This window comes from Xiphias gladius, chromosome 24, assembly GCF_016859285.1.
Source record: "Xiphias gladius isolate SHS-SW01 ecotype Sanya breed wild chromosome 24, ASM1685928v1, whole genome shotgun sequence".
In the NCBI taxonomy this organism is placed as follows: Eukaryota; Metazoa; Chordata; class Actinopteri; order Istiophoriformes; family Xiphiidae; genus Xiphias; species Xiphias gladius.
Window position 1 is genome coordinate 5,653,597 of NC_053423.1, and position 12,147 is coordinate 5,665,743.

A 12,147-nucleotide genomic window follows, 5' to 3' on the forward strand; every position below is an offset into this window, starting at 1 on the left:
CAACAAAAATACAATGCAACATACTCTATTTTCTCAAAGTCACAACTCAAGTTTTTGAACCTGAAACTTCAGCTTATAGCCAACTACTGCATTTACTTTGTGTGCTGCTAGAAATGTCAACATTGAAATGATATCGCTGGTTTTGTCAGAAACATACCCTTTTTTCTCTCAAAACTCAAACTCATTCAATTTCAACCTATGAAAGGTTGTCTCTACTATACACTACTTATTGCAGGCTGGAATAAACAAGTATGGTTATCAGTATTGAATGACATGTAGGGCAAAAAAGTAACATCATGTAGCCGAGGTTGTGAAAGCAGGCTCAGCTGTCACAAAAGATACTTGCTTTGAGTAAAAAAAAAAAAAAAAGACAGTCAAAACCAGGATGAAGTCAACAAAGTCAACAGTCTTCACTGGTTACAACATACAGACCACAGACTTTTTCTACACCTAAAAATAAGGCCATAGCTATGCTTTGCTGTTTACACACATGATATTAAATAAGATCATTAAAGGGAGAGTGCATTTTGTTAATGTTAATTTACACCTCTAACAGGTTAAGTCAGAAAATTAAATAATAACACAATATTTCTTGGAACTTTCTTCTAATATATGGCATACATACAAAACTGGTGTCAAAAAGAAAAAAATATAAATGCATAGGTATGCATCGTGTACTGCAATGAAAAATAAACACTCTGCTTTTCATTATCTTGAACTAAATCAGTACAGTCAATTAGCACCCAGACATGATGCTTCTAGTCCAGCAGGTCTATATGTGGAAAGTGAACTTGTGAACGTCAGAAATTAACAGTTAGTCTAGGGACTACACTTCTCGGCTGCAGTCATATCAAATCTGATGTGAAAAACATTAAGTAGGCAATCAGAAAAACAGACATCTGATTTAGGGCTGAGTTTTCAGTGGTTAATGACAAAGAGTAGCACTTATGAAATGCTGGCAGTAGCAAACTGAAAAGTTGGGGTTAATGAGAAATAATCAGCTGCGTGGGCTGTACCAGTCATATATTTTTTTGTAGTTTAATACAGTACAATGTTATTTCAGATCAGTGGTACAAATTTCAATTCACCACTCAAACCAAGCAGGGATCTTAAAACCAAGGAAATGTATTTCCTACACCTTCAAATGTTCACTTTGATTTGTTTCTAAATTGGCTTACTGAATGCCATTTCCTTATGTGTCAAAAATAATAATGGGAAATGGGTTTTTTGTACATACATTATTATATTCCCTTGCTATGAAGGCAGCTGGGGATGTTTCTATAACACAGCACATCCAAATTAAAATGTAGTTTTCCTCATCATCATCAACCTGTAGCCTGGACAGGAGCCGGCAGTCGAGCAGGCTTTACTTAAATTTTAGTTGGCCAGTTCAGTCTGTGCATCATGTACAGAGGCTGTCCACATAACATTAGGGCTTTGTTTGCTAGTTGGTTCTTAGAGATAAATTTAATGTTCAGCATTACATGATTTTATGAAATGAAAATATGGCATCACTGTCTGACTTTCAACGCTACCACCCTCAAATCAAAAAGGACTACTAGTGGACCCTAGAGGCTGAAATTATGCCCATTACATGCCATGGTACTAAAGAGTTGGATGAAATGGACAACATGATGATGATGCTGCCAAAGGAAAGACCACAAGGTCATTAAATCAAAAGTCTTCAGCCCCTCTGGAGCATGATTTCCATGGCAATCTGCCAAGTAGATAGAGGACATTTTCCATGCAAAGTTGAGATGTTACTGAGGGTGGCTCTGTAGGAATGCTTGAAGAGTAACCAAAATGCTAAGGGTTCATCCTGTGGCGAACATGAATGTGCTCAGTGCATTTATGGCAATCAACTATTTCTTGTGAAAAAGTGGGAATTCTGCCGTGAACATGAGGCTTGAGGAAACATTAGGATTTATCCTCTGAAGAATGTCAACATCCACTGCGGATTTCACTGGACTCCTTTTCATTAGATTTCATGTGACCAACATGTGAAAAAATGTGACAAAAAAATTGAATGTTTTGTCCACAGGACCAGCATCAGCACAACTATCAGATCATCTGAAGTATTAGAGGGGCTATCAGACCAATCAGCACACAGTGAGAGGCAGAAGGTGTTTTGCATCAGCTAGTTACGCTCAGTTGTCAATTTATTAAGTACACTTAGCTAAAAATAATGCAGTCTAATACAACATACTTGTAAAAAATCCCACATTTGAATGTTATAATGTTTAGTTTGTATTGAAACTTTTTTACATAGGTGTTGATTTAAGTTTATGGTAATTTTGGAGGCTGCAGTTTGTGGTGCTGTCAGGACAGGTGTTTCTATTGTTTTGTCCACCCCATTCCTAACACGAGGGTAGGCTAAATAACAGAAACACCTCTCTGTATAATGCAAGAAACAGCACCACAAACTACATCCTCCAAAATTTTCATACAACTGAATCAACACCTCTATAAAACAGTTTCAATAAAAACTGAACATTATAACCTTCATGTAGGGAGGATTTATTGCAGGAGTGTTGTATTAGATGGCATTAGTTTTAGCTAGGTGTACCTAATAAACTGACAACTGAGTGTGGGTGTGGTCACAAGACCGAATGTGCAGAAAATACATAGACAATACATGCTTATACATGCATACACATATGCAGCCATGAATGAGTATTTATCTGTATCTTTGATGGACCACTAATGTTTGTCTGATTAATTCTCTAGAAATACATCTGTACCTCTGGAAGTTGCACTGGTGATGGTCCTACAACCGAAACCTCCATATTTTGTCACCTTTTGTACATATAATAAATTGATTCTCTTTTGCATTTGAAAAGCCTCATCTAGTTTTTTTGTCAATGTGTGGGGATGTTTTCCTATGATATAAGCCTGTTATAGGCTTTAATTGACTTTGGTTGCGCTGGACAAAAGATTAAGAGGTCACCTGATCAGAGAGAGGAATCATTCCTTGGTACATTTCTAACAATTTTCATGTTCAGCAGTTGTTGAAATATCTCCACTAAAGTGTGTGTGACACAGACTGACTGGCATTTACATTGTAGTAGGCAACTAGCAAGGCAAAAGCACAACATGCATATACCATCCAAGACCTACCGAATATCTGAACAGATGTGATTAGTATCTCTTATACACACTGGAAGCTATTTCTGAACCAAGTCATCTTGCTTAAACCCTTAATTTCCCCACCACCAACCCATTGTTTCTGCTCATTCACAGTGCTGTGTTATAATACACAAAGCACTGTAACTGTTGCTGATGAAGGCCATATACAGTGTTAGCAGAGCAGGTACTATATACCCTGATTAGTTTTCAGCACAAGCCATGTGCCATTAGTGTTTACTGAGTCCTCCTCTAGTCTCGATGGTGACTCTATCTAGGTGCTGTCCACTCATATTGGACAACACTGCCTGGTATTAAGGACCACATTAATCTTTAACAATGGCACGTTATTGCCATTTATTAGAGCAGCTTCTCTATAATTGAGTTACGAGCAAGCTGAGAGGAGAAACACGCTTGGTTTGTAAATCATGTTGGCACAATGATTATTTTCTTGGGTGTCAGACACATGAGTGACGCTATAATAATATCTCATGTGTTTGTATTGATATACCATTTACTCAGAATATCTTGGAGAGCACAACATGGCAACAACGCTCCAAAAGTGCTGTGTTTCTAACACTAAACAGGATTAGTGTGACAGTGAGAGGTTGGGGGTGGGGGGACAGAGAAAGAGAGGGGAGAGAGAGAGCAGCCCCTAAGTGAGTCTTTCATTTGTATGCCAGTGGATGGCTGAGAGGCGTGTTGTTAAAAGATAAGGACTGGCCTCTGAGGCCACTGAAGACTAACAGAGGGCCTGGCACTGCATGTTACAACAGCAGTATCACAGCCGCTGCACAGTGCTCTACAATACCACTGTAACAGATAGGGTGCCACTGACACCCACAGCAGGCTTTTCAGGCACTGGATTTGTTCCCCGCACACTGTACTAAATCCAAATGAGTTCAACAATACGCTGTCCTCACATAATGAACTTTGTAGAGAACTGCACATGCTGCGTGGCCTGTGCTAAAACCCAAAAGGTGTCACAAATCAAGCAAGATAATTAAGCAAATCAAAAGAAGAAGAGAACCTTGTTCTTCCCAGATGACTAAATTACTATACCATCTGTTCAAAGAAAAATGTCTTGCCTCCGTACAGCTGTGCCACACTCACGCTCCTAACTTTTCCACAGGAAAAGCAGAATAACACCCCATGATATTGCTCTAAAGAAATTAAATAATCCAATACTTGCAACCTTTGGTCATCTGTCTTGGTCTGAAATTTCTCAAAGTAGCTATGTGTCATTTATTCAGCTTTTCCTGCCAGCATATTTCAGAATTTGCTAAAGCTTTACAGCTGGAGGGGTATAAATACTACTCAAGCTTTCAGACAAAGGATGCGAAAAAGTTGGCCCCATGCATCAAGTTGAAGTATCACTACCCTGTGTTATGCTTGACATATGTCTTTGCTTTCCCTTCTGTTATTTTACCACATTTGGTTTTGATCTTGGCCAAGTTTTAAATAAAGTCTATTTCCATCTGCCAAGTATTATCTGAGGAATTCATGTCATTTATGAATTAACCCTGCAAAAACACATCTGCACTGGAAAATGAAATTCGATATCACTATGTCTGATGCAATTAACTGTAATTGACTGTACTTGCTTCAACTGTGCGGAGTCATGGGGGGTGGAGCCTCTCAATGCTCTATTTGAACTAGACGCAGGGTACACCCAGGACAGGTCATCAGTCTGATACAGAGCTAACACATAGACAACTGTTTACACTCACATTAACACCTGCACATAATCTAGATTCACACATCCTGCAAATTTGTTGGACTGTGGCAAGAAACTGGACCACCAGGAGGAAACCCATATCAGCACTGGCAGAATGCAAACTCCACAGAGGGCAACCATTACTGACTAGTGAGTCTGGACTGAAGACCTTTGTTTATTAGCACTAAACACAAAGCATAGTTGTGGTTGATGGCAATGTCATTAGTTTTGCAGATGTTTGTTCAAAAACCAAACTATTGGACAAAATAGTCGAAGTTCAGCTCGCTGGTGGCAGACTGGAACGAGTCAGGGGGTCTCCGACTCTTTCCAGTCTGCTGGTGGTGCTACATGAAAAGTCAGGGGATCACCAAACTCATCAGAACCGATCCTCTGGACACCATGAATATCTGTACCAAATTTCAAGCCAATCTATCCAATAACTATTGAGATATTTCAGTCTGGACCAAAGTAGGGGAGTGACACACCGTCAGGTACTGCCATCCCTAGAGTCATGCTGCTGGCATGGCTAATAAAGATCATTTGCCCAACAAAAAACAATTACAGTTGTGGTTAGAAAATATTAATAGGGAATTACTGGGATAGAAATTGCCTTGAAGAAATTATAGATGGTTAACATTTGCAAGAGATATAAAACAATTAAATTTTAACTGCAATTATTACAAGTCATAGGTTTTGTCCAATGTGAACAGGTTTCAAACTTAGTTTCATGACTGGATTTGTCTGCCACACCAGTTGGATGCAGCTTCTTTAACACTGTATCTGAAATATTTTCTTAACCATTACACCCAATTTAGATTAAAACAGCTACAAGGACAGTGCAACACTGTTCAATTGTGTTCGAGAACACAATTCAATTAACAATGCTTGGCTCTCGACAGGGCTGGACATGCTGAGAAGTGCCTGAGGGGGATAAGTTTTTTTTAATACCACAACAGTCAGCAAGGACCCACAATGCTCAGAACGGATTATCGTATCTCAAGGATTTAATATAAATGATGCCAGCCCACGTACATTGCACATTTCTTGGTCTTCACACCCAAAGGAATTGAGCTTCTGTGTAAACAGAAACAAGTACCAGTTACATGAACATAAAGCTCTAGATTTAGTATGAAAGTGAAGTTCTGCTTCTTTGATTAGCCCCCTCAGTTTCCATAGTGGCAATGTTCAAACTGCACAAAAAGATGTCATGCATTCTCGTTTCTGGATTGAGAATTATATCATGTTTAATTGTTCTCCAATGGGATTAGCAGCAGGTAAGACAGAGATCTCAGTGCGCCTAATGAATTACATGAAATGAGATTTGGCTGCAATCATAGTAACCATTCAAGACTGGTGGGGATGCCAAGAATGGATCTGGGATAATAACATTTCTGTGATTTTGTTTGGTAACAATTGGATTCAGAGTAATTTGATACTGATACTTCGAGTACAAACAGAAGCTTTAACAGAGTTTCATTATGTAAACCAAGAACCATCCAGACAGAGACTGTACACCCATGCGTCATCATGACCAAATCACCAAGAGGTAACCCAGCTCTGGTTCCTTTTGTCTGAACAAGATAGAAGAAAACGCCTCCAGCTGAACAAATGTTTTTGGCCCGTGGCAACACTGCGCAGCAAAAAGAGAACGATGGCATGCATATCAGCGAATGCTAAGCAGTGATAAATGAAGGCAACCAGTGTGAACAAGAAACATCTCTTTGTCATTTCATTGATGAATACAAACACTCATTTGTCAGCACCCGATGGAGAACACTTGTCCTGGGATGTTGATATATTCGGATAATACAGTGCAGTTCATTCAGCCTCTAATTTGCAGTGATGTGGTTAGATTTATCATCTAGCAGATGCTGGGCTTTTTTTCCCCCCACTCAGATACACAGGTGCAGGTGTCGGGGGATGCAGTTTACAACTGTGACAATGATGGGAAACAGCTGGTCCAGGAGTCATTCCCTACGACCTCCATGCATTTGAACTGCAACCTCTGAATAAACCTGTCAGATGTGGTTAGGTATGGGCTGCTGGGGCAATTTTGCAACGCAGGCCACCTCCTCTCTCCTTCTATCTGCTAAAAATGCAATGTAGATGCTGGAGTCCCCGGGGAACTTGCCTTGACAGTGCAGCAGGAGACTCTATCTTGGCTATTGAACAAAGACTCTGACTCTAAGCCTAATGTATTCATCTCTGGCAGCTGTTGATATTTCAGCCAGGGTCCCGTAAGACTTTGCAGGTAAGCTACAAGACCAGAGCACATAACGGCTACAATAATAAATTCACACTCCTCATGCTAACACTTGATGTATCCAGACAAACAACTACTGTAAATATGATGGGCTTCTCAGTGTTGCACAATATTGTAATTCAACTCATACAGGCTGATATTTAAGCATCCACACATATTTTGTACTGAAAATGGCATTTTTAAAGGGTCAGTTCATCCGAATTACAAAACAACGTAAATTGTCACACACATTGGTATGTAGATGTAAATGTACGTATGTAGATGCTTGTATTTTGATTTATGTGTCTGTAATATTTCTCTCGATTACAATGGAGATAAATAGAATTTAATTTTGGATGCTCACATCAAAAAATAAAACATTTAAAAAATTAAGCAGTAGCATGTCTTTCCAGAAACATTGTCCTCGTTACTATGGATAACTCAGAAACCTTGCTGTAATTGGTAACTACTTTCTTCCAAAGAAACAGGCTTGATTAACCAGACCAACTGGGTCTTTAATAGTATAGTGCAACTCGCAAAAAATAATATTAACTGATCTTACTTGTGTTTGGGGGATAATATTGTTCTAAGTTCTATGTAAACCATGGAGTCAGTGATTTTGGCGCGGGCTACAACTTGAGTCACGTTGTTTTAGCCTAAATTTGTTTAAATTTTTATCAAATAGGCACTATCATACCAAAGCTACTAGCAGTTTGTGTTTGCAACGTACCCATGGATGTACAGATAACTGGCACTGGATTGCTTTTATATTGAATGTGTCATTCAATATAAAAGTAATCCAGTAAAAACACGGAACATTTCTTTTCCATGATTTCTAAACGAATTTCTTGATGTGTATTTGCGATGGACATCAGATACTGCACCATAACTTTCTTGGAAAATGTAAGTCAAACTGACTCTAAAAATGCGTATGATATCTGTGCTAACGTTTGACTTAGTTGTGTTTGTCACAGACTGCGGCAATCATGCACTAAGGCTTTTAAAGTAGCAGATTTTCCTCCATGAACTGTGTGTCACAACTGCTTCTGATGCAACTGCGGAGCGCATTAGTAAGCGGGCCAAATCATTAACCAAACTACAGTAACTATCTTCCAGTTGTTTTTAGAACACCAGAATGTGTCTGACCCTTTCAGCTCGCTCAGTGTCTTTGCCTTACATCTCTCCCTCCACACCCTCCCCTTTAAATCTCCCATCCCCCTCTTGGGAGGGACACATCACAGTTTGAAACCCTCTGATCCAGAGTAACTGGGACATTGTCAGTGGAAAAGAATTTGATGCTGAAATATTAAATTTAATTTCTAAACAATCAATGGGGGTGGAGTAAGAAAGCTCCAAGACAGACCGCTCAAAACCTGGAGAGATAAAACCAAAACTGTCTGCACTGCCAAATGCAACAAGAGGTAAATGTCTAAACTAACTAAATTTGAACAATAATATGAAAACCAACCCAAATCTGCAAGAATTTATCGGTTCCACCACAACCATCTTGTTGCCAGACAAGAACACTGTATGACAATGTTGATTTGATTTTTCAAAACCAGATTACATCCATGCCAATCTTAATTTCTTGTTTTCTACAATATCGGCACATGCCAGCTGTATAAGGACTGTGATTAAGCAAATAAACTATGGCTAAGTTATGGTTAGGTTTAGGCAACTAAAACACTTGGTTAACGTCAAGGAAATATTGTAATTATGGTTAATATAAAACTGCAGGCCTGTGACAGCATGCAAACTCTAGTCTCCTGTAAAAAAGTCTGACAGGCTACACACCTGTCCACCACTCCGACCATACCCTTATTGTTCACCTTGCTATATAAAGGACGCACCTTCCTCCACCGACACTGAACATTGGCGCTTGACATAAATCATTGAATGTAATTCCTTGGGAAAGTCTTGTCAGTGTTGAAAAGTCGCACGTCTTGCTGTTAGTCGTTGCTAGATGACTAGAATCTTTCCTGTGTCAGTTTTTCAAAAGATACTTTCTTCTCTCTGATTCATCTTTGTTTTTTGTCTCCCAAAGCTACAAACACCTAAAGAAAAGACACCTTCATGGAATCGTTGACCCTTAATTGTTCCTTTTAACACTGTGGAATTTAAAGGGTCACACAAGGAGTGCTACTCAGCCTGTGGAAACAGACATAGTTTAAGCCCCTGACAAGCACAAGTATATTTGTATACATGGTCTCAATGGTGACTTGGTATTGACCTGATTTACGGTATGTCCAGAGTTTAATATACTCACATATTCTCCATATGTGTCCTGGACTATGGGAGGAGCCGGTCGGTATCCAGCAGCTGGTGGGGCGCCTCTGGCTCTCTGCACCCCTCTCCCTCTGGAGGATGGAGCCCGGCTGGGCGGAGCTCCTCTAGGTGCTGCTCCTCGGGGAACCGCTGCATGTAGAGGAGGAACTCCTCCTCGACTCCTGACACAAGACACAAACATCCACTCCAGGTTTAGATGAAAGAGCAGAGAGTCTAACACATTTTTTTACATCTTATTCTGTTATTCTGTTCATTACTGGAGGGAGAAATATACGTGTATGCATAGTTTGGGTGGATCAGATGACATAGCGTAAAGTCTCTTTCTACACAACACATTCATATGATAAAGCATTAAAAGATACTATTACAAAACTACTATTATATATCCTCAATATGACATCTCCACTGCATTCCACATCTTTATGATGAAGTGCTGTAATTTATTATGTTTAGAGTCAAGCTGCCTTGTCCATTTCCACTCGAGTAAGTGATTTCTTACATTGGCCAGACTGACTTGACAATGAATTTGATACATTCAGCGTCAGGTTATATGTGTAGGTGGAGAGGGGAACAGCGAGGATGGAGGGCGACTTCCTCCAGTCGGAGTGACTCATTTCCATTACTCAAAACACGGCATGTCTTGTAGTTGAATAGCTTTCCTGTCTATTAAGGAAAATGCAGATGAAAAAACTGGCGTTTCTGCCTGTTCAGTGATAGAGGTTTCCTTGTGTGTTTGTTGATTTTTAAATGTTCAGTCTTGAAATAAAACCTTGCTTTTGGACTCTGAGGAAGTGGCACAAAAAGCAGAATTCTTGTTTTAGATATTGTAGTGCACATTTCTGGGTTTCGATTTTACCTTTAATGTTTAGATAAACGTCTCTATGCAGAGAAATAGCAACTGTGAGATACTGATCTCTACAGTCATATTGTTGAAGTAACACAGAACCCAGAGTCAAACCTGCTCTGTAATCAAGATGGAAGCAAAGTCAAGCTACTCTGTTGGAAATCAAAGGCAGTCTGACCTTGTAGTTTGGTAGAATGTTGTTTGGGCTTTTTACACCAACTGAGCTTTTTTATAAAAGCAGTTAACTGATCTGGAACAGCAGCAGAAAAACCACCAAGGTTGTTCTCCAGGTCATTTTCTTTCTATGCTTTCCATTTCAGCTGTGCTGCATACTGCATTGGTAAAACATCACAGATTTGGGGCAGAGGGACAAAAAAAGAAACATCTAATTTTCTGACAAACAAGGACAGCGGTTGATGTTTACTTGATAGAAGTTGGACCATCCTGTAGCGGAGCAAAAAACAGTTGAGTACTGAGAGTTGATTCTCCTTTTAAGAGCTGGGCTTCTCTTCCAGCAATAACTTCAGTCGAAGACAAATCAAAGAGGAATATGTGACGGATACAAAGTCTGCATCCACGGCAATGGTAGTGATCAAAATCAAGCACATGTGAGCCTGAATATGTACAAAACTGCATGCGACTTCCTAAGTAGGACCCTGTGGAACGTCTTATCACACTGAAATTAGGCATGGTAAATGCTAATTACGGTGTAATTTAAAAACACACCCAATTATATTCTGACTCAGAGCAATACCAGCACCCCATCTCGGTGACCTTGTTTATCTTAAAATCTGATGAAAGAAGTGTGCTCTCTTTTATATACACAAAGAACAAACAAGCAACGCTTTGTGTTTTTTCTCTTTTAAAGCACAGCGTCGACACACAGAGCGTTAAAGTCTTCTAATGGCCATAAGTTTTTTTATTTGTATTCTTGTGAGGTCACAGACGAGCAAGAATTAGCGCGGTTTCACACTGTATATGCAAATGGATTTTTTGCCCATTTGGCTTAGCTTTGCTAATGTTTATGGACACCAGTCACTTCACCACAGTACACTACTAGACACTATTTACTATCAGGGCTGTTTTCCCATTTAGAGTTCTTGCTCCCTTGATGCAGCCTAACCTATTTAAGCAAACACAAACACAAGTCTCAGCTTAAAAATGACATCATAAAATGGAACAAACGTGGTAAATGTCTCCTACAAGCAGTTCGGTCAAAAGGGACTACTTTACTGAAGTGCTGATGATAAAATGAACGGTTTCTTCTCACAAGCTCCACTCAATGTTCTTTTTTGTGCATTGTCATTGTTCAACAACATGAGCCATAAACGTTACCACTTTGATTCTGGGTTGAATCCTAACGCTCTCGATGGAGGGGGAGATGATGGTTAGATGTAAATGCTTGCGAGCCTCGTGGTTATAAATTATGAGCAGGAAATATGGGACATTTCTGACAGGTGCAATAGCTCCTACTTGGCAAATAGAAATGCAGGTGTTTACAAACTGATGCCAGCCAGGCTACAAGTTACCACTTGTGTGGTACGTGTAAATAAAATCCAACAGTGACTATAATCAATGCAACTATTTAATAAGTTATAATCCTTAAGATTTTCAGGAACTCGAGCCCAATCACAAGCCGAAAGCTACTTTACTTTACTTTCAGTAAAGTAGCTGTACACATCCTCCTCGTCCTTTACTCTGCCCTGCTCTTATGTTGACAACTACTCATGTTGTGTGCAGCATGGAATCAGACTGCAGTTGCTTATGGTATGACGGAAAAGACCAATTATTGACAAGTATATTTATTAAAAGAGCATGGGTCTGTTTAGTTGCACCTGCTGTATTAAACTGCAACTTCAAAAACCATCGCCAAATCAACCAAGATTGAAATTAAAAAACTGGCCCGATGTAGTCTGCAAAGCAAATTCACAAGGC

At 39.5% G+C, this 12,147-nt stretch overlaps 1 protein-coding gene across 3 annotated transcripts in view; it reads right to left on the reverse strand.

Annotated features, from left to right (window-relative positions):
* Positions 1–12,147, reverse strand: part of khdrbs3 (KH domain containing, RNA binding, signal transduction associated 3) — a 95,185-nt gene that overhangs the window by 19,308 nt on the left and 63,730 nt on the right. For all 3 annotated transcript variants that reach the window (XM_040121961.1, XM_040121963.1, XM_040121962.1), the window contains exon 6: positions 9,349–9,529. In XM_040121961.1, coding sequence (XP_039977895.1) covers positions 9,349–9,529 — 181 coding nt within the window. The remainder of the gene's footprint in view (positions 1–9,348; positions 9,530–12,147) is intronic.